Genomic DNA, 23,928 nt, shown 5'->3' on the forward strand with positions numbered 1-23,928 from the left:
CGGTATGCTCCCTTCTCTGCTTGCGACAACGATATTGGTATAATCAAGCCTGTATCTATTTTTTTTTTTAAATTCCAGGAGGATACAGACCTGACAGTCACACATACATGACAAGGGTGAGACCGCAGAGGCTATGATGGAGAGGTCTGAACTGCTGGCTGGTGGGAGGGAGGGGACAGGACACCTCACTCAAATTTTTGTGACTAGGCTTATAAACTAGTAGAACAGCTAGATGAACGAGCCCCTTGCCTCTGACGTGCCTTGACTTTCCTCTCTGTGGGGACACAGGCACCAAGCATCACAGCATCTGCTGTCACAGACCTTCACAGGCTGGGGGCTCCCGGAGATCCACAACAAGAGAAGGGGAGTCCAAGTATTGAGGACTTGGCGCATATCCTGCACTTGACAGGTGGGAACTCATTTATTCCCCCAATCAGAAAACTGAGGATCAGAGAGAGGTGAAGGGACTTGCCCAAGGTCACCTAGCTACCAGAAAGGAGAATGAACCCAGCTCAGCAAGACCTGAAGCCCGGAGGACAGGCATCCCGTTACCTGGCTGCTCTGTTCCCTTCCCTAGAGATGTGGAGACTCAGGGCTGGAGAAGGCATCCGTAATATCAACGAGGGAGGGCTGGGACCTCATTGGAACCCCCTGGAACTCCAGGACCAGTTGAGGTCATCTCCAAGGACATGCCCCTACCTGACAATGGCCCACCCTGGGAGGCAGCCATGGATTCCAACCTGATTGCCCAACCCCAGGGCCCCGCTCAGGGGATAGTCCACAGGGAGGGTCCCTCTCCCACACCAAACACTGGAAAGGCTGGCAAGGGGCCAGGTAGGGGCTGCAGGGAGGTGTGCCTTTCGAGAGCTATGAAACCTCAGACAAATCTCTGCACCTCTCTGGCTGCATCTTCTCATCCAGAATATGGGACTATAAAGTGTTCCTGCTTACATGGCACTTTTAGTGTGTTTTTAGTAAACTGCTCATTGTTGAGTAGTAATAGACACACAGAGAGTTCCTGTATGCCCTTTATCCAGCTTCTCCTTACGTCAACATCTTCCATAACCACAGTACACGGCTGTCGAAGTGAAGAAATTAACACTCACGTAACCACTAACGAAGCTACAGACTGCACTCCGCTTTCACAGTTTCCCCCACTAACTCCCTTTCACTGTTCCCGGATCTGACCTGGGATCTCGCTGTGCATTTAGTCACCCTGTGTCCTTAGTCTTGAATCCACTGACAGTTCATTCTTTCCTTGGTTTTTAAGACACTGTCACTTTTGAAGAGTACTGGCAGGTGTCTCATGAATGTCCCCTGGGACTGGTCGACATCTTCCCATGATGAGACAGGCTTGTCCCTTTTGGGGACGATCCCTCCGAGGGGAGGAGTCCTTCCCATCATATCCCATCGGGGTGCGTGACGTGCCCAAGACTTCTCACTGGTTGACGTCAACCTTCATTGCTTGGTTAAGGTGTTGTCTCTGGGTAGTTCTCTCCTCCCTGTTCCTGCTCTTGGCAAGTGTGTTGCTGAGTCCAGCCCATACTCGGGAGAGGAGAATATAACTTGACCTCCTGGAGGGGGTCTTATTCATCTCCATTATTTGGAATTCTTCTGTAAGGAAGAGTCATCCCTTCTCTCCCATTTATTTACATCCGTACAGACTCATGTTCCTTTCTCGTAATTCTTCAGCATATGAGGCAATCACACTGTGATCTGTGACTCAGATGGCCCCAGTGTTGGTCTTTGCCTCTTTCGTGTTTCTCCCTTGTCCTGCTGAGGTACCTCTAGCCTCTTCTCTCCTCTGGTGCTCCTTTGCTTTCTGGCCTAAGGTTGATCCGTGCTTATTCTGTGCTCTTCCTGCCCCAGTCTTGGAAACAGCTATTTCTTCAAGGAGCCTTAGGTCCTTTTACTGAAGACTGGCATTTGGAAACCAAAATCTGATGCAATTATTATTGTGTTTTTAATGATTAAAAACAGGCTTATGTCAAAAACTCCAGTAGTCTAAAAGGTTAGAAGGGAAAAGCAAGTCTCCATCAAGCCCTGAGCCCTCATCTCCCCTCCCAGGGACAGTGACTGCCGATGATTCCAGGTGTATCCTTCCAGAAACAGACAATGCCTATACCTTGCATATGGTGTGGACAGATGAGATGAGGAGGTATATGCAGGACCGGCAAGATGCCCATCCCTTCTCATCTCCTTCTTTCCTCCCTGGTTCAGCAGCTCTGTGCAGGGAGAACAGGCCCAGGTATGGGATGGGGGGAGCGGTGGGGGGCAACAGCAGAAGGACACTACTCACTAATGGCTCCGGTGTATGTCGGCTGCGTGAGGTCCTTGGGCACCTTCCTGTAGATGTCAAACCTGCAGAGAGCAAAGGGGACAGGGGTGAGGTGGGCACAAGGGGGCGGGTCTCATGAAGCAGGGGTGATCGCGTCACCTGGTTGGAGAGCCACAGTTCTTCCCAGAACTACTACTCCCACTCTTTCAGTCCATCTCCCCCAGGAGGTCTGCTGAACACCCCCTCTGAGGGGGCCCTGCCCCACTCCCTGGGAGTACTTAGAACTACCCCAAGAGGACCCTTGTTTGGTTACCTTTCTGGGTTGGTCTTCCCCCCAACCCCCATCATAATGGCACCTCCACAAGGGCAGGGACCTTGTCAAGTTCTGTCCTCTGCCAAATCCCCAGACTCTAGCATGGGCCTGGTGGGTAGCAGACACTCAGTAAGCACTTGTTGGACAAATGGAACACACATCTTGGGCTTCTCTAATGATGAAGGAAATAGGGAAATGCAGTCTTTCCTGAGTTCCATGACGGCACTACATTCTTGCCAGGAGTCACCTCCCCTCCCCCTCTTCCCCTTCCTGCCCCCCCCTTCCCCCTCCCCTTTCCACTGCCCCCTGCCCCAGCTCCTGAAGCCTGCCTGCGGAGAGTCTCCTTAACTCCAAGGCGTGAAGTTAACCTAAAATCCTACCTGAGGCCCCCTGTCTCGGGGGCACCTTGCCATGGCTCTGGCTCCTGTCTACTGCGGGTTTCCTCCCAACACATGGAGCAGATTCCTTTCCTTCCTATGGGTCCCACCACAGCAAATGAAGGTCATGGGGACAGCAGAAGGTGTGGGGGCTTGGGAGTCAGAGAGACACGGTGTCTTTCTGGCCAGCTCTTTAATTAAGACTTCAGGCCTTGGAATCAGACCACTCTGGGTTTGACTTTCAGGCCGGCCTTCCTTGCTAGGCGACTTCAGGCAAACGGCTTCACCACCCTGAGCCTCAGTTTCCTTGCTCGTGGCTACTATTATCAGGCCCTGCCAGGCCACTGAGAGGTGTAATGGAAAGAAATGTCTGGGGTGGATTTTCACCATGTTCACAGCGAAGGCTCCTCACACACTTGGCTTCCTTCCTGTCACTGGAACCTGAGCAGACAGTTCTCACCAAGAGGAGCTCCATCAACAGAGCTCTGAGTCCACACAGTGCTCCCCCGCTCTCTGGCAGGACGTGGCAGGGTGAAGCCGCCGGCCGCTCCAGATCTCAGGGGTGACCAGTGGACATGTGGTTCCCCTTCAGTGATTGGGAAAAGCTGTCAGCACCCCGCTAATCTCACAGCAATGACTTGGAATCTTGCGTAAGATCTGCTGTTTGACCCCCCTATGTTCACTCTAATTGCACGTGAACTGTGCTGGGTTTCCTAACACCTCAGGGGAGAAGATATTCCTGGGGCTGCCAAGTTAAAAGGCAACACTTTCCCTCCCGCCTGCTCAGCTACCAGTCATCGGTTCATGGGGCCCTAAGGGGCACCAGAAACGGGCTGGGTGTGTGGTCAAGAGGGAGGGGTCCACATGACTCAATTATCCAGGCCTACTCATCTCCCCTATTCTGAAAATGCAGGCCCCTTTAGCTGTCAGAGGCTATGAGAGGTAAGAAGATGTACGAACTGTGGAATGAGCCCACCCAGGCTCAAACGTGACCCGTGGGACCTCGGGCACATCACTGACATAACTTCTCTGTGCCTCGGTTCCTCTAGCTGTGAAATGGGAGCAAAATACTATCTCATAGCACAGCGGTCAGAACCAAGTGGTTTTGTGCATATAAAGCATGTGGGACCATGCCTGGCTCCCAGGAGGTACTATAAGAATATTGGCAGTTACTATTAGTAATAGTCATCTAACATTTATGAGTACCCACTATGTGCTAAGTCCTCTTTTAGGCACTAGGACAACAGCTATAAAAATTGGCCCTTGGCCCCCCAAGGGCCAAGGTGCCTATAGTTTAGCAACAGAGACAAACAAGGAGATGGAAGGAGTGGTGCTCTCTCACGGGGTTTGCTGAAGGTGCTGGAAGAACCCAGGAAGGGCACCTGGAGTAATCCACAAAGCTTCTAGCACCAGGCAGAGCAAGAGGATGGGAGGAAGGGTGGGTGGAGGCATAAAGTAGTCCAGGTAGGGAGAACAGCAAGACTCGAGGCCAAGAAAGAGGATGGAGCTTGGCGTGCGGGATCACGGAGTTGACAGGCACACAGCGGCGCTGGAATGGGCAGGAGGACCGGGCACCGGAGAGGTGGGAGGGGCTTACAAAGCTTCCCCAGCCAGTAGCTATCAGGTCACCAGCCAGGGCCCACAGGCAGAAACTGGGATTCACAGTTTAAATGCTATATAAACCATCATTCCCAAACTGGGAGTTTCACAGGAAGTCAGAGGTCACTCAGGGTGGGAAGATGGGATTAGCTGGGGGCAGAGTGTCAGAACCTGGTTAAGGGTGAAGAGGGGAGAGAAGGGAGAGTGATACACAGGTGGGAGGGGGGCACAGTAAATGAATATGGAAATACAGTGAGGATAATGGGGGCCAGGTGCCTCTGCTGGGGAAGGGAGGCACCCATGGAGAGAAACAGAGTAAACTCGGTGGTGCTAGAGTGGCCATGGGGGTTTCAACTGTGAATTCATGATTTTCGACAGACACAAACACACAAATACACATCATATTAACATATATCCACTAGCTCATTCCATAGGGAGGGTCCAGGAACAGTGACAGGCAGATAGCAAAGAGGGTATCTGATACTCAATTGTTGGCTTCTAAATATCCCTCTTTACTTGGAGAAATGGCCGATTCCAGGGGTAGGCAGGGAAAAAACAAGAACTTGGAGCACTTCTTATGTCAGAAAGTAAGAAAGTGTTCTAAGAATGATGGGGACACTGGCCCAAGAAAGGACAATGTGAGCCTTAAAATCAATAATCATAGGAATAGATTATAACCCATTGGATAAAATAGGAAGCCACAAATCTATATAAAGAAATGAATAAATCAAAAATGTGACAAGGGACAGGATATTTCTTCAAAGTATGTCCCCACAGAATCCTTCTTAATTACAAAGGGAAAAAGTAACTGTACAGTCGAGAAACTTGACATCATCCTAACCGAGTGACCAAAGTGAGTGTCACCAGGAAGAGGAACTATCATGTGCCTCTTGATCTAACATACTGGGGAGGGCACACCATAAACTCCTGCGGGGACCTTGCTCAGAATGTACAGCCTCAAATGAATCATGAGAAAGCAAGCCATAAATCCAAACTGAGGGTTCCCAAGTGGCCAGTACTTGTCAAAGTATCAAGGTCATGGGCATAAGGAAAGGCTGAAAAACTTTCAGAGATCAAAGGAGACTACAAAGACATGACAACTAAATCATGGAGGATGTCCTGGACGAGAAAAAGGACATCAGTGGGACCATGGCTGGGATTCGAATAGTATCCATTAACCAGTTAATACCTCCGTATAGGGTTGCTTTCCTGGTTGTGATAGTGGTTTTTTGGTTATGTAAGATGGTGACATTTGGGGAAGCATGGGTAAAGGGCATATGGGAAGTTTCTGTATTAGCTTTGCAAATTTTGTAAGCCAGAAATTATGGCAAAATAAAAAGTTAAAAAAATTGTTTAATTTAATAGAATTTCAGAAAAACAATTTTGCGGGGGGGGGGGGATTTCACATAAAAATCCCACTTTTTTCACACATACCCAATCCCTATAGGCATCTGATTTTGAGGCGCTGGCTTAGAAAATGTTTGTTGAGTGTGCTGGGTGTCAAGAGTATGTCTTTGTTGGGGATGGGGAAAGTGGTGGGGGGGGGGGGGAAGGCTGAGTGAACAAAGGTCTCAGAGAGGAGGAGGAGAGACAGACCAAACTATGGAGGCAATGGTGATCCAAGGAAAGAGATGCTTTGGAGACAGTCATCAATGTGAAACCAAGATCACTGTCAGCCTGTATTGGGCACTTTTACACATACATATTCACACTTAATTCTTATAATAACCCTGGCAAGCACTGATACCCCATTTTTCCAAGGAGAAAACTAAGGCTAAGCTATAAGTAACTTGCTCAAGGTCACCAAGCCCGTGACCAGTAGGGCTGGGAATCAAACCCAAATCTGAGTCATAGGCCATGTCCTTCCATTGCCCTATATACTTGTGGGAATCGTATAGAGCTCACTCCTCGGTAGGTTAAAATCTCAAGGTTTTGCTTACTTTTCCACAGATGCTGCCATAGAGCAGGTGGGAATCTCCTGGAAGATAGGGACCAGCTCAAAATACACTAATTTATTCAACAGATATTTACTAAGTACTTGCTGGTCATATTCTAGCGATGTGGGAAGATGGAAGCAGTCAAGGTAGACATGGGTCCTGCCTTCATGAAGTTGCCAGTCTAATAATGCTTTTGACTCCTTGAGAAGGGCCACCTAAACAGAATGTTCTCTAATAATTACCCCATTCCCACGCCATAAATCAAACTGGGGAGTGGTGGGGCAGGGGGGATAGTAAACAGAGAGCTGAAAAAGACCCTGGGTTCAGAGCTGACCACAAGCCAAGTGAGTCAGCAGTGAATGTCACTAAGAAAATGGGCTGGTGAGAACCCAGGCATGTGACAGACTGGGAAGTGAGCCGTCCTCTCTGACTTACATTAGTCAGTCCCTCATCGCAGTGATGTGGTGATGCGATTTACTGTGGCCACCCACTGTCAAGAGAATATGGAGGAAAGGGTAGAGAGTGGAGGAGGGGGAAGGGATGCTTGCTGTATATCTAGTGTGTACTCAGCTCACACTACGCTTTTGACTGGCATGTTCTCACTCAATTCTCTTGGCCAACCTTCCAGTTAGGGATTTTTAGTCCATTTTATCAATGAGGCTCAGAGAGACTGGTGGTTTGGCTGAGCTCACCCAGCTCTGAAGTTCCACAGCCAGGAATCTGAATCCAGGCCTAACTGATGTTCTTGCTGCTTTTCCCAACAATGTGGGGACAAACCACGACCATTTTGGTGGAAAATACATCGTAGGGAAAAAAGTTAAAGAACTGGAATTGTGTAGCCTCCACCAGAAAAAGCGAAAAGATGGATTCTTTATTGTTGTCAAACAAAACCCGCTCTTCCCCTGCCCTCCCACTAGACTGATTTTCTCAAAAGCAGGACCTGAGCCTTCTTCCTGCCCAGTCCTGCCCATTTCAGGCCCTTGGGGAACTGACCTTAATGAATGAATCTGCACAAAGATAAGACCCACTGGCAGGTTAAGATGAAATGGATAGTGGGGAAGCTGAGGCTTCCAGGGTTCCTTGTAATGAATATTGAGAAATCTTCACTTTGAAAAGGGAGGGGGGTGCAAAGTGGGCTTAAATCAAAGTAAGAGAACTGTCAGCTGGACTTAAGGAAGACTGACTGATCTGGATACCAAGTGCCAGGAGAACGGAGCCAGTGACTGGAGCTAGGTGGGCAAGAGGTTTATCACCTGCTAGGGCAGGATGCAAACACAGAGACCCCACAGGGGCCTCCTGCCTTCAACACTGTCCACTGTCAGGTCTAGAAGGTACTCTGAAATCACTATATCCAACTGATTCAATTTACAGATGAGAAAATGAAAGCCCCAAGAAGAGGAGTGATTTGTCCACTTCAAGGTATCATATTAAATTCAAAAATATTTAAAACAAAAACAAGCCAATAAAAATCTTGTGAAATCCTTGCTATCCCTTATGCTCTTAAAAAGCCATATACTACTTTTTCTCAACCAGGGATAATTTTGCACCCCACCCCACTCACCGAGACATTTGGTTGTCACACTGGGGAGTAGGGGTGTTCCTGGTACCTAGTGGGTTGTGGCCAGGGCTGCTAATACATCTGACAATCCTACAATGCACGGGACAGTCCCCCCACAACAAAGGGTCACTGGCCCCAAATGTCCAGAGAACTTAAGCTGAGAAACCGTGTTGTGTGCATAGCAAAACTTCACATGTGGGAAGCTCATTTTCCCTCTGAGTCTGTGTTCTGTCTGAAAGGTGGCCAGTTGCCTCTGCTCCCGCTAGGTAAAGTCATGGCCATGGCCTCAACTGCCCCCATGGAGACCTGGAATCTGGACTGAGCAGTCTCTCCCTCTCCCTTTTGCTCTGTGCCTGAGATGGAAGAGCTCACTTGGACAGTCCTGGGCCAAGGAATCCACAGACAAGAGAAGTCTACCTAGACTTGTGGCTCACTATGATGGGCAAGTACCAGTGTCAACATTGTAATTGAACGTGCTGAATCCGTGCCTCTAATGCATTCTACCTTAAGATCAAACATACGTTGACATTAGTACAGAAGTGGATGAGAGCAGAGGATTTACTTAACAGAAATTCACTTTCCATGCCACATCCAAAATAACCTCACCCAAAATAAACACGCATAAGTCTTCTTCTGCTCCCAAGCAAGGAAACTGCTGCTGGAAATGTCTGACTAATGGATTTCTTCTGTAATTTCTTTTCATAGCAGAATGCCTCAGCTTTGCTATTTTAACTTTTGCTGCTCGGGACCTCACTTCTCCCCAGCTCCTGAAGACGAATCTCAGATCACTCTGTGGTTCGCCCCATGTGGGCAGCGACCAGCAGGCGCTCGTGATGTCACTGTTTCCAAGGCTTAATGAAATTAGACGCCATTGAGGAGGAGCAAGTCATTGGAAGCGGTGGGTCATGCATCCCAAAAATAGCCAGCAAGGCTTTTTGTTGGTGCTTTGGCCTGGTCACCCCTGCCCACCAGCCTGTCAGAGCTTTCAGTGCCAAGTTCCAGGGAGTTAGGTGAAAAGTGTGCCTGTTTGTTCACTTACTTATTTCTTCCATCTTACTGAGAACTACTGGTGTGTGTGTGTGTGTGTATGCTTGCACATGCACAGGCATGTGCATGCCAGAGGGCACATAGAGGTAAATGAACACATCTGAGCCGAGCGCAGGCAGAGGAAGAATAAATTCTTTTCTGGTTCTGGAAAGAACCATGCCCCGGTTCTCTTGAGCCCTGGAATCATTCTCACAGTCCCCCGAATCCCGTCCTTGATGTTCAAATGTTAATATGAGCCCACACCAATATTCCCTCTGTCAAAAGAAAGGGAAAAAAGCCTGCCTCCCTCTCCAGCCCAGACAGAGGAGCTCGGGGGGTGAATAACGATGATCACAGCTACACGGCGGCTGCCCCACATTGTGAGGGACGACCATGCACCCAGCTGTGGACTCAAACTTAATATTCATTAGCACACATCCTTTTTACAAGCTGTGCAGTAGATATCATCCTTCCTCCTATCTCACTCTTCCAGGATGCAGAGGCAGGACTCAAACCCCCGCAGTCTAGCTTCAGGACACGTGCTCTACCCACCGTCCCACAGGCCTCCATGAAACAGGGACAAGCAGGGAGCTGGCGGAGTGGAGGTCTGGGTGGTGACCCTCTGTGCACACAGCACTATCACAGGCATAGGTCTCTCTCTCCAGCCCACCCCTGTGGTTCTCTCCCTAAATCTCAGTGTCTGTGTGGAGGTCTCGATCTAGAAGATGGCTGTGGAGGGTCCTCCCCTGGACTGAGACACTCAGGCCTGTCCCTCGTCTCCTGTGGATCATGCAGAGCTTGGCCATTAATGGCATCCAGCAAATTCCAGATGAAAATACAAAATGATGCACATGCAGGCTATTCATCACAGCACCGATCGTAACAGTGAACAACTGGGTACCATCTAAACGTCCGTCGTAGGAGACCAGGAATATCCTACAGACCATCCATAAAGTAGAGGATGTTAACAGCTAGAAAGGGGAACAAGGAAGGTCTCTATACAGTAACAGAAGACAGCAAACTGCGGAACGTTGACTTTTGTTAAATTCTATGCATATGGGGGCGCCTGGGTGGCATATTGGGTTAAAGCCTCTTCCTTTGGCTCAGGTCATAGTCTCGGGGTCCTGGCATCGAGCCCTGTGTTGGGCTCTCTGCTCAGTGGGGAGCTTGCTTCCCCCCCTCTCTCTGCCTGCCTTTCTGCCTACTTGTGATCTCTGTCAAGTAAATAAATGGAATCTTTGAAAAAAAAACTTTATGCATATGTCTTGTGGGGAGGGTAGTGATAAAAATTAAAAAATAAAAATAAATAAAATAAACAAAAATAAAATTAAAAAAAAGAACTCCCTCACTTACATCTTCGAATTTATGAGGTAACAGCCACAGATTTAATTTGTAATAGGCACAGGTGCCCATCAATGGGCAAATGGGTAAACAAATTTGGCATATCCATACCAATGGACTATTACTCAGCAATAAAAAGCAATGAAGTATTGACATGAGCAACATGAATGATTCTCAAAATAATTATGCTGAATGAAAGACAAACTAGGGTACATACGGTATGATTCTGTCTATATAAAATTCTCAGAAGTGTTCTATGGTTTTCAGCATATGGGTGTTCTCTTGTCAAATTTATCCCTAAATATTTAATATTTTGCATACACCTCCTAAGAATAAAAGTAACAATTTGTGTTAGCTTTTGGCTACAGTTTCTACTGCTTCTGTTTGAATATATAAAATTTTAGACAAATACAACCTAGTCTAGACCACAGGTTGTCAGTTGCCTGGGGAGAAAGGAAGAGAGGGATTTGCAGAAACTTTAAGGGGTGGTGGAATAAATTTGAAGTTGGAATTCACAATCACTATGTTGGTTGTGACGATGGTTTCATGGATGTATGCATGTTAAATTCTTCAAACCATACACTTTAGCTATGTGAAATTTACTGTATGTCAGTTATACCTAAGTAAAGCTGTTAAAAAAATTTTAATGATGGCCATAGCTAAAATACATCAAATACATTAAGCAATCTACAAATTCATAACGACACTTCAGAAAACAAAAAAAAAGCCTCATTGGACACCTTTGGAGATACTCAGCCACCAATTCATTATTCTAAAAACTAGTAAATAAAAGGAAAGTACTGATTCTGACTTTTTTTGTATACAAATGCATTTCTACCTAACCAAATAGATGGAAGGCAAAGTTCTGTTTTATAGAATAATTCCACAGAATAATGTGGAAGGACCAACAGAATTAGAAAAACCATCCCTGTGTATCCTTTGATAAAACACTGGATCTTAGCAATGATCAGAAATTTAATAATAGATGGACCGGACTATAGCCACCTGAACCCAATAATCAACATTAGTATCTTAAAGAGAAGACAACTAGTTTGTCAGTACCTTTTAATGCAATGCAATTGGAAGAACACAGCATACTTCTTAACTGCTGGCCTAGAACAACTTCACATTTCACCTTCCATTTAATCCTTATCCCACAGCAGTCTGGCCTCTGACATCAACCTCCCATCCAGTCTAAAATCACCCAAGAGTCACTAAGGGCCAGATGCCATTGGCTCTCCTCAGTATGCCTCCACACTGAACCTGCTAACTGTCCCTTCCTTCCTGGATTTCTCTTGGCTGCCTAATATTCCATGGCACTCTCACTCTCTGGTACCCTCTCTGTCTGTTCCTTTCCTCCTGCTATCCCTGACATCTGGGTGTGCCCCCAGGAGTCTGTGCTGAGGCGGCTTCTCTTTTAGCTCCCACAGCCAACTCATCATGCCTTAATTTACTGTGCCAAGTTCCAGGGAGACAGGGAGAAAGTCAACAAGACAGATGTGGTCTCTGTCCTCACAGAGCTCACACGGTAATGCCCGAGGAGTTTCCTCATGCCCAGGGGTATCCCGCCTGCCCCTCACACTTGATATGTCCAAAACAACACTCAACAGCTTCTCACACAAAACCTGTTCTTAGGATCCCAGAAGGAAACTCAGCAACATGGAATCCAAACTCATGCAGCTTCAGACAGTTACATTAAAAGAGAAAGGGCAGCAGCGTTTTGTGCTAAGAGGCAAGGCCCCCTGACTCCTTTCAAGTCACTGTCTCTGTTCTCTTGGGGGTCTGCAAATGTCTGAGAAGTGGTGAGATGTGCTGTGCTGGCCAGGGAGCCTACACTGCTGAGCAACACAGTAAAACCGGCTAATCAGGAAGATGACTAAAGTAGTCTCAAAGAGTGTTTTAGATGGTCTATCAGAAAAACGGGAGCAGGGCCAGACAATGCCCTTTACCTGGACCTGGGCTAGTCAGGGAAGAACAAAGCTCATGACCAGCAGGGAGGGGGAACTGGCCAGATAGCACCAAATCCTAAAGAGATCTGTTCCCTGAGAAGTCAAGCAAGAGGCCCTTTGCCTCTATCTCTGGAATGTTCTTCCCTCAGATATCTGCATACTTGCTGCCTCCCTTCATTTACATCTATATTCAGATGTCACCTCCTTGGAGAGGCCTGTTGTGGCCACTAACACACCTCTCTCCATCTCCTTACTCTACTCTCTTTTTCTTCATAGCACTTGAGATCACTGCTTATGTTGTGTTATGTGCATTTGTTCATTGCCTGATTCTGCCATTAGCATGTAAGTTACAGAAGAGCAGGAACTGTGTCTGCCTTTGAGTTCCACTACATCCCTAGAGCCTAGAAAAGTACCAGGCACACAGTAGGCCCACAGAAATGGCTGTGAAATAGATGAAGGAGGCAGCTTTTCTCCAAGTGTGGTCCTTGCACCACAGCCTCAGAGTCCGCCAGGTAGCTGATTAAATCCGCCAAGAGCTGCCAGGGCCCCACTGTGGAATGTACTAAACCAGCACAGGGGTGGGGAGGGCAGGCATTTGTGAAAAATGTGCACTTCACAGATTCTGGTGCATGCTAGAATTTCTAAGGTATCAGCGTTGTGTTGGTTTCCAACTTCAAATTTATTCCCTAAGACTTTCGGCATGTACCCGCCTGTGTTACCACAGGTTAACAGAGGGATGGGAAAGGGGACTGGCATTTCCTGGGCTCCTACTCTATGGGCCGAGCCCTACTTACTACACTTGACCTACTCTATCCCACTGAATCCTCCGTACCACCCGTGAGATGCCATCAACATGTGTGTAAACTGAAGCTCAGAGAGGCCAAGCCACTTGCATAAATTCATACAACCAGTGAGAGGCAGAGTTAGGCTGAAACTCCGGCTGGCCTGACCCAGAGGCTGACCCTCACCCTGACCCTCTTTGTCCTCTCCAAAGCTCTGCACTAGGCCCTGGTGCCCTTGGCTGTCCACAATCAGCATTGCCCTACAGTGCCAGCACAGAGCCTGGCACCCGCAGCAGGCTGTAGGCACTCAGTGAGCGAGTAAAGGGGGAAGGGTTCTGTGGAGCTTTGGAACTGTGGTGTGGTGTCACTCTGAGGCCATGGCAGAGCACAGCCAGATGAGGACCCCTTTACCCCCATGCACCTCCCCCCACGCCACAAGAGCTCGATGAGCTCACAGAAAGAGGAAAGGCTTGGTGTCAGAGCCTCGAGTCGTCAGGCAGCCGGGGCGTGGCTGGGAGTCAGACTTCCCACTGTCAAGGCCACAGGGAGCGCAGGCCAGGGGACAGCAAGGGCCCCCAAAGTGTTTCCAAATCACTGGAAACAGGACACAGCCGCCAGCCCCACACCAGGACACAACATCATCCTGAGAGTGGAAGCTATAAATGGAAATGTATTCTTAGAGGGGCAGAACATGAGTGGGGGTTTTTCAGAAATGACCCATCGTCGGATAAAAATACAGACGGCATTTAAATGCTCAGCAGCAGGAGCTATTCCGGGACTGGGTTCTCTTCCCTGCAGCTCCCGGCCAGAGCATGGCCTTCAACAGAAATTTAAAAGGAAGAAACCACCGGGGCCAGTGTTTTTAAGTTTGGGAGCAAAGTATTTGAGAGAAAGACACCTGTGGAAGGTGCCCCCTTTGGGGCAAGCCCAAATGTCACATGACCTCCATCTGCACCTGCCCATAATTCAGTTTTACTCTGTCCTATCAGACCACCTTTTGGACAACATTCTCAGCTACCTTAAGAAGTGTGGGCTGAGCTCTGGCGAGCGCTGGGGATAAAAGCCCTTGGACAGGATCAAGATTTTAAGAGGTTTGCAGGTCAAAGAAAAGTGGAATAATGACAAACCTGGAGGTCGAGCTGATGTCATGGAAAGGGGAAAGAGAGTATTTATTAAGCCAGGCTCTGGACTCATAACAGCTCACTGAATCCCCAAAACCATCCAAGATACAAAAGCGAGATTCAGCCCTTTTTCTCAGAAAAGGAAACTAAGGCTCAGAAAAGACAGTGTAGAGTTGGTGACTCTTGGGCTGAGACCCTAAGCCTAGAAAGACAAGCAGAAATGAGGCTGAGAAAAAGGGCAGAAGGGTGTCTCAGGCAGAGCAATAGCTCCTGCTAAGGTTCGTGGCTCCAGAAACCCAAGGTCACTCGACTGGCATGTGGTAAAGCTGGGCCTTGCACCCACACAAAGTTACCGTGCCAGGCTGGGAAGCAGCGGCATGCTTTAGAAAGGGAGGCCTGGCTCTCAAATTAAAAGGGGGAATTTTTCAGACAATCCCATGGCAAAATGAATAAGGAAAGGGATCAAAGTGCCCTCCTTGGTGACCATTTTCTTTTGGGCACATCTCAGTACTTTTCAGTTGTTTCACAATAAACAAGTTATAAATGAAAAAAATAAAGACAGGTAGGACTGCCCTCTCTCCCTCGCACCTACCTCATGGCCCCACCAACACTCTTTGTTCCAGAAAAGCCCATTCTGTCCCAGGTCCATTCATTTACATGCACTGTGCCCTCTGTTTGCATCACCGCTTCTCTCTCTTCCTTCACCCGCTCATTCTTTCTGTCATGATTGAATACCTGCTGGGTACCAAACACTTCTACGTGCTGGGAACACAACAGTGTTCAGACACAAAACTCCCCGCCTTTGCCTAGCTTACATTCTTGTAGGAGAGAGAAACAATGAGTGAACTAATATGTGAAGGCCGATAAATATTATGAAGAAAAATAAACTGAGCTAGAAGACAGAGTATAACATAGGCGCTATTTTTGATAAGGGGAGAGTAATAACAGCTATCAGAGAAGCCCCATCTAACAAAGTGACATGCAAGTGGAGATCTGAATGAAAGTGAGAGAATAGCCACCTGGATATCCAGGGAAGAACAATCCAGGCAGAAGGGATAGCGAGTGCAAAGGCCCTGAGGCAGGAAGCATATTTGGCAGGCTCCTAGAACAGTAAAGAGGCTGACACAGCTGGGAGTGGGAGGAGAAGTCAGAGGATGCAGTAATTCTTTAAAACTCAGCTCACACTTCCCTTTCTTTAAGAATCTACCTCTAATTAGCCCCAGGCTGGCTGGGACACCACCTTCTGGGCTGCCCATGGCCCTTGAGCTTCGTTTAGTCATCATATCGCACATGGTGTGTTGTTACTAAATAGGTGTGAACTGTAATCATGAATGAACAGTACAATCCACTCTGTCTCATTAATACTATTTGTGTTTTCCCCTAGAAGTTGTGAACTCCCCCAGGGCAGGCTGGCCTGACGCATCTTAGGCTCCCTGGTGCCTGGAACTGCCCTCTTAAGCAGGGAACATGCAACCTCTTTAAGTAACAAGAGGCTCATGGAGCCACAGATGACTGGGTCTTTCGCAGGTGAAGAGCTCACCTGAGATGTGCGGGTGAGATCCCTTAGAAAGCACAGGCTTCCTAACCACCCACCATCAATGAGACTTCACAGAGGAGGCTGACAGGAGGCAGGGAGGGAGTGACAGAAGGAAGGAGGGCAAGAAGACCTCCTCCACACACCCCCTAATGGTGAACATCTGCCTCACCCCTGCTTCCCTCAACAGTCCCCAGCTTAGCTAAGCCTTTGCTTTAAGGGAAGCCCACGTGAGAAAATAAAAATACAAAACCACTAGGGAGTGACTATTCACAGACAGAAACTACTCTTTCCCTCTGAAAAAGAATCCAGGAAATATCAACCTCCCAAATGACTTAGTGGCCCCGGGCACAGATCACCTGCTGCTCAGATCACCAAATGACAGACAACCAGGCATTACGGTCTCTGTAGGAAGTAGGGTCCGAAGTAGAAAAATGCCTACAGAGGCTAGGTAGGTACTAAACACGAGAGAAGCCGGCTGGCTGGGGCCTGTGGCAAATGGAAGGGTCCAGAGCCCACCAAGAGGGAGCAGACACCAAAAACTAGTATTACACTGTACGTTAACTAACCACAATTTTTTAAAAACTTGAAATTATAAAAATAAAATCAAATTTAAAAAAATAAAGGGAGCAGAAAGCCCCCCAGCTCAGCCCTCAACTGAAATAAGAAGCCCCAGCGTGGCTGAAAACCAGGAAAAAAAACCCAGAAATCTTAGGTCCTATGTGAAATCACAATTTAAAAATAACGGCAATGAGTTTTGTTGTTGTTGTTGTTGTTGAAGTAAAACAACATAAGAATCAAAGGGAATACTTCTGTGACTCAGATTTGGCCTGGGGACGATCAAATTTGTGAGCTTGGCCTTAAAGGTTGACTTTTTGTGTCAACAAGACAGTACAACTATAAAGGCAGGAGAGGGCAGAGATCTAAACATTCTAGTGCTAGAAGAGAACTCCGAGAGCACGGAGTCCCCGCGTGGCCAAGAAGGTTTGTCTCTGGGAGCAAGTCCAGGCTGCCCAGTTGTGAGGGGTGAGATGGATGAGCAGTGTCTGCCTACGCAATGGGGACACTAGCAACATGCTTCCCGGGTATCTGGCAGGGCTAATCTATCTAGTCCAGATCCATTTTAAAGGCAGAAAAACTGAGGTCCAGGAAGCTACACTGAATCGCAAAATGTCACATGTGGGAACTATGCGTAAGTCCCAGCAGAGTTCTTCCCACGACACCCAGATGCCCCCAAAATCTTTAGACTTTTGGAACTGTTATCTGCCAGAGACTCATCTTAAGAGAGAAGTCATCTTTAAACCGACAATACATGTCAGTAAGAAAATCAGATTTTAACAGTGGTTCCTTTTATTCATGGTTTCCTAGGGATGGAACCTCTTCTAGATCACCAAGGGGGTCTGAGCTGACAGAGCCATCGGAGACGCTGCCCACGGCACGCATGGTGTCGTGGTCCAGGGCCTTGAGCCGGCCGAGGTGCCTGGCGCTGAGGGAGCCTGGGCCACTGGAGGGCTGCAGGCTGCCTTCAGCTCTCCGCCCTCCCACTCAGTGTGAGTCAGGGCTCTCGACTGCAGCGTGCTGGCGGCGGAGTCTTAAGTTTAACTTGGCTCCTGAGCAAAATGTACTTTTCCAAAGGCCATTGATTCAACTAAGCCTGAATTTTGCAATGTCCTGGCGGCCGCCGGGCCAGCCACCTCTGAGCACACGCTGTCCCAGGGAATGGAACCAAAGAATGTGGTGATCACCTCCTACCTTCTCCTTCCTTCTCCCCAAATGGGAGCATCCGCCCATCACCCTGGCAGAGCCCACTGGCAAGCCTGACATCCTTCTGCCCCCCCCCATCACCCAGCTGCGCCATTCCCTCCCTCTGGCTCCCCACGCTGTGCAGGCTCCAGGATTCCATGTCAAACCACACCTGACGGCAGGCCTGAACAAACATCTGGAAAAAACTAGACTGCAGGTAATCTAGTCAGGGAGGCCCCCACCTGCAGAGACACATGCCCCATCCCCCTCCCCCCACAGATCACCACTGGGGGATATGAGAAGAACATAGGTCAGGGGCAGGCTGGTGGCAGCCCAGGCAGGAACAGGTGCCTTGTGTACCTGTCTGCTTTTTAAAAACAGACTGTTATTGAGAGGAGTTTTCAACTTCACAGCAAAGCTGAGCGGAAGGCAGAGACTTCCCAAACAACCCCTGTTCCCTATGCACGCAGGCTCCCCCAGAACCAGCATCCCCCCACCAGAGCAGGACGCTTATTAACGCTGGATGAACCTGCAGTGACACATCGTTATTGCCCAGAATTCACAGTCTACATCAGGGGTCACCCTTGGTGTTGTGCAGAACACACATTTGAACACACATAGGACATTTCTATAATTCACATGGATACTGACATCATTATAGTTTCACATCCAGCTGTTTCACTGCCCTGAAAAATCCCGTTTCTTGCCTATTCATTCCTCCCCCCTTGACAGTGATCTTTTCACTCTCTCCAGAATGTTTATACCTTTCCCAGAATGTCACATGGTTGGAGTTATACAGTAGACAGCCTTTCTAGACTGGCTTCTTTCACCTAGTAATATGCATTTAAGGTTCCTCTGTGCCTTTTCATGGCCTGGTAGCTCATCTCTTTGCAGGACGGAGCAAATCTCAGCATCGGGATGTCACAGCATACCTGGTTTTTCAAATCCCCAAGGTGTGGATCGGCAGAGCCGGGGGCACGACTGTCCCATGCTACTGGCGTCATACCTTTGGGCAAACTCTGCTCTGAACTCCCAGGGTATTTCATTTGTAAACTGGGGATAAAAATGTTGACAACCTCACAGGAGTGAAGATTTCATGTGGAAGGTGCATGCGGGGCATTGATTATAGTTCACAACACGGAGCAAGCACGTGACAGACAACAGCTGCAACTGTCGTCATCATGGGCACTGTGGCTGTCGCTAGCATTCATGGGCTTACTGCTGCCTTCTCTACAGAGCTGAGTGGGAGGAAGCGGAGACAACCCGGGCTCTGGGCTCACACAGGTTGGCATTCAAATCTTGAGTGTGCTTAGGCAACTGGCTAGACCTCTCTGCGCCTCAGTTTACTCATCTGTAAAGTGAGGCTGGGATGTCTCAACTGTGACAGACAGGTCCTCAGCATTTCCTAGGAACGGCCCTGCTGAGTGCATCATGCAGGGACGGTCAACAGTGGGCATATTTGAGGATGGGGATGAAGACTCGCTGGTTAGTCCCAGGGCCAGGAAGGGGGTTTCCAAAGCCAAGTGAGTGTGAGGAGAAACGAGTGCTGTCCTGCCTAGCCGGCACCCAGGGGATGTCAGCCAGGATTGGACCAGGGACGTCCCGACAGCTGGCCAAGGCCTGGCTAGCCATCTCCTGAGTGTCAGATGACAACAAAGGGCTGAAACACAGGGGCAGGGGCCAAGGCCAGCTGGCGGTTGTTTCTGCACCTCTAAGGGGTGGAACTAGGGACACGGGGAAAGGTAATGAGACACCACCAATCACGCAGCTCCAATGTGCCCACAGTAAGTTCCGTGGAACTGCTGGACCCAAAAAGGAACTCTGGTGTTCTCCCACAAAACGATGTTGGCCTTTCACCCAAACAGGTCCTGCCCACCTGCGAGGCCCCCGGCCCCACCCGAACCCAGAACAGATGGTGATGTGTTACACCCTCCCACCCACGCACCCACCCAGGAGGGAGGCCCTGTCAGGATCCCCACTTTCCAGAAGAGGAAGGTGAAGGCCACCCAATATGGCACTGCGAGGGAGCCTTGGAGCTGGTACTCAAACCTTTGACTTTCCAATTCCCCACAGCTGGGAGTCAAGCCCGGAGTTGGCCAACACATCACTCAAAGGCCTCCCCATGGACGGTTTTCCACCACTCTGCAACTGCTCTGCGACCCATTCATTCATTCAGCATCTGTCCCACAGGTATCACTAGCATCGATTCTGTTCTGGATGCTGGGCTAGGTCCCTAAGATACAACAGGCCACAAACAAATGTAGTTCCTGCCTGCCTGGAGCAAACAGCAAGGAAACCTCCATAACCGATGTGTCGTCAGAGGAGGTGAGTGGCCAGAAGGAACAGCTCGCACACTTTCCGCCCTCTACCGGAACTGAGGCTGGAGAGTACGTAGGTCGCGGTGGGTCTGGAGCTGGCCTTTCTGGCTGGGAGCCCCAGCTCTGCAACTTGCTAGCTGTAGCCTGGGGGAAAATTACTTCGGGGCCAGGTATGTCAGCTTCCCAGTCTGTCAAACAGTGCCCATCTCACAGGTTGCTCTGAGAGAGGCCATGTGTTAGAACGTGGGAAGTGCCTGCTAGGCATGGTGCCTGGCTCCATGAACGAGGGCTCACCACCTTACCCGTCCACCTTTACCAGTCACTGGCTGGAGGGTGTGAGGTATAGAGGACCACAAGCATTTTCTTCTCAAAGGAGAACCTTGTTCTCCCCAACAAGTTCCTCTGAGAACTGCCTTGGCTGGGGTGGCACCGGTGGACCCAGAAAATCAGGTTAGAGAGAGGGGCATGCAAGCTCCCCATAGGTCCAAGATGAGACAGACACAGTGGCCTCAGGGACCCCCAGGGTGATAGCCGCTTCACACAGGTGGGAGTATCTTCCCTGCACACCCACCTCCCAACCCCCAGACCTCCAACCCCTCTGTTCACTTCCTGCTTCCCCACAACTGGCCTCTCCTGGACTCTGCCCCAGCTCTCTGGATCTCAATAGCATAGAGCTGAGGCTCTCAATTCCAGAAAGACCTGGAACACTAAAAAATAAGTTTAGTCTAGGCTCAGCAATGAAAAAGAAAGTGCACACAGACACACACAAATTAAGGACCCGTTAAGAATTCATACACAGGCAGTAAAAAAATCTCCTGATACACACAGGAAGGATCGATAGCATACTCAGGAAAGCAGGTTATAACAGGATGGCTGTTGGGGCATCAAAGTTGGAAATGTGAAGAGGAAAGGAACATGGGAGCCTAAGTTGTTACAGTGTTGGGGGTTGGATTAATCTCTGTGCTAGATGTCTAAAATAGTCTATGAAAATTTTTAAAAAGTTTAAAAGTACCAAAAAGTAACCAGACACTACAAAACAGAAAAGAATGAACTGTGGACACATGCAATGTGGGTAAGTCCTAGAGACGTCACGCTGAATGAAAGTAGATCCCCACACAGCGTGCCATGAGGAGAAAGCAAAACTAACCAGTGATGAGGAAAATCAGAAGGGCCCCTCTTGGTGTGGGTACTGACTGGGAAGGAACACAAGGGAGCTTTCTGAGGTTCTGGGTCCTGATCTGGGGATTGCTCTGTAGCTGTATATACACAAAGAGCCATCAAGCCGTGTGCTCGAGATGAGAGCACTTTATAAAGAGTTATTTTAACTCAACTTAAAAATTAATTAAAATTTTTTTTTAAATCTCATTATTGGCCAGGTTTGGAAACCCTTTGCACTGGCTCGGGATAATAGTCAAGAGACTGTTTTTGAATTTCTTTCTCTATCAGCTTGACATTTGGTTCCCTCATTCGTCTATCTATTGACTTCTCCTCTGGGAACCATCTCGAGCAAGGTGTCATGGCAGATACACAGGGGAAGGGTTCCAGCCCCAGGGACACGCACAAATGTCGGGCTGACTGAGACGCGCATCCTGGCTCTGCCCTTACTTGTGCTGTGACCCGGGCTAATGTGATGCCCTCTCCGAGATCTGGTGACCTAAGGTGCAAAACATGGTCAAGACGACAAATGTGGTCAAAGACAACAGTGTTCAACACTGTGCCTTGCACATATGAGGTGACCCCTCCCCCAAAATGGGACCTGTTAGTATGGTTCATGCTTTAACCCCTCTAGAGCAAAGTTTTACCGACTGCATGTTATGACTGATTAGTGGATTGAAAAATCAATTTAGTGGATTGCAGACAGTGTGAAAAAAAATTAGATTACAACAGAACAGAAAATACCTGTTTGCATTGCCTATAATAAAAGGTAGCATTGTTCTATTGAGTTCTTATACATTATACGCTGGACTGCAATACACAATGTCTTTCTTACAGAGGGTAAATGTCAAAAGCATTTAAATGCCTTGTTCTGCTGAACCCTACGCAGCCCTCTGACATAGCAGGTACCAGCTCAAGGCGACAAGGCCCAGTTCTTAGAATTGTGCAGGAACAATAGTGCACTAGGAGAATAATTCCAATACCTCCAGGAAATCATGCTTCTTTTTTTTTTAAGGTTCCAAGTGCCCCGAAGTTGAGGGGTAGTCAGGGAGAGCTGCCTGGAGGAAGCAGCTTCAGGCCTACAACTTACACAGTCAGGCCTGAGCACCCGGGCTTGAAGAAAGAGGTGGGCCAGGCCCCAGAAGGCCAGACGATGTGGCCAGCTGTGCCCCTTAGGAAGGAGCTAGGTGGCTCTGGGGCAGCTTCAGAGTGGTCCTGAATAAGACAGTTCTAGGTGGAACCCAGGCTGGACAAACAGCAGGAATCTCCTGAAGGAGTTACTCCTGTTCCACTTCTCTTTTGTGTCTCTTAAATGAGTTTATTTTTATTTTTTTAAAGATTTTATTTACTTATTTGAGAGAAAAGGGGCAGAGGGAGAAGCAGGAAGCAGGCTCTCTGCTGAGCAGAGAGCCGGATGCAGGACTGGATCCCAGGACCCTGGGACCATCATCTGAGCCAAAGGCAGATGCCCAACCCATTGAGCCACATAGGCGCCTCGCCTGGACAAGTTTAGAAGTCTCATTTAGGTAGGTCTTTTAACACCCAATAATCTCATTTTTTGATAAAGAGAAGACTTTGGAACCGTCTACCAGCAATGGCCATAATGTAGAACTTTCTTGACACTGCTTTGAATTTTATGGATACCTTGGATTTATGGTGGGTGACACTGGTTTTCCATTTCAGAGGGATGAGGTAAAGTGTTTTTTTAAAAAACAAAACAAAACAAAACTCTCTATTCAAGCTTTTTACAGTGGGTCCATTTAAAAAATATATAAAGTTTATCTTTGTAAAGGCAAAAAGCATAAAAGTGGCCCAGGAATCATTGCGATTTGGCAAAGGCTGCTTAGGACTCCGAGAACCCAAGGCCAGGCAGTCCACCTCGGCTCTGCACATCCTGACAGCAGTGAGTGTCCTCAAAGGACATGCTCCCTGCCAAGAGGTGACAGAGCTCAGGAGGGGAGAAACAGACCCATTTTAGAGAGAGCATTGTCAAGGCCACCGGCCAAACAGCCATGGAGAATTCTTTACGAAAACAAGGAACCGGGATTTTACAACTGCAACGTATGCTTTCCAACTGCCGTCAGCACCAACAGGTCTTTCCACAGCGAAGCCTCCCTTTACATTTTCCTTTACTGTGCTTCACCTTTCCCAGTCAGGTCACGCCAGCCCTCTAATAAGCTTCTCAGGTCGAGATCATTTGACTCTCACAGAGGAGTGGCGCAAAAAGTACAGAAAGTTCACTCAGCTTCCCCCAATGGGAATACCTTCCAGAACCCTAGAACCCCACAGAAAAATTCTGAAAGCAGGAAATGAACTTTGGAACAAGACTCTCAAGTACACTGACTTTCTGGTCTCAGATCCAACCCAGGGGCCCATGCTGCACTTAGCTGCTGTGTCCCCTCGGCCTGCTCCAATGTGTGACAGCAACAGGTCCTCCCTCATCTGTCACAACCATGACACTTCTGAAGAGTGTGTTAGGCATTCTGTAGAAGCTCTCTCAAGCTAGGTTTGTCTGATGTTCTCTGGTGCTTTCAGCCAGGCTGCGCATTTCTGGGGAGAATCCCACCAGGACGTGGCCCTTGCCCGTGTCCCGCATCAGGGTCCGTGATGTCCACATCTTATTACCAGCAATGCTGGGCTTGAGCAGTTGGCTAAGATGGGAACTGCCAGGACTCATTGCTGTAAGGAACTGTGTTCCCCTTCATGATTACTAAATATTTGGGGGAAACATGCTGAGCCCATTTAAATATCTGGTTTCTGTTTAAACTTTCACCCACTAATTTTAGCACTCAGATCTTAACTGTACCATGGTGCTCTTGTTCTTTTCTTTTCTTTTTTTTTTTTTTTTTAAGACTTTATGTATTTCAAGAGAGAGAGCACACGAGCAGGGGGAAGGG

At 48.4% G+C, this 23,928-nt stretch overlaps 1 protein-coding gene across 1 annotated transcript in view; it reads right to left on the bottom strand.

Moving 5' to 3' along the window:
• The window catches only part of ERGIC1 (endoplasmic reticulum-golgi intermediate compartment 1), a 103,998-nt gene that overhangs the window by 52,398 nt on the left and 27,672 nt on the right, over positions 1–23,928 (bottom strand). The window contains exon 2 of the mRNA XM_082726099.1: positions 2,300–2,361. Coding sequence (XP_082582225.1) covers positions 2,300–2,361 — 62 coding nt within the window. The remainder of the gene's footprint in view (positions 1–2,299; positions 2,362–23,928) is intronic.

The sequence above is a fragment of the Mustela nivalis genome (assembly GCF_964662115.1).
Source record: "Mustela nivalis genome assembly, chromosome: 3".
In the NCBI taxonomy this organism is placed as follows: domain Eukaryota; kingdom Metazoa; phylum Chordata; class Mammalia; order Carnivora; family Mustelidae; genus Mustela; species Mustela nivalis.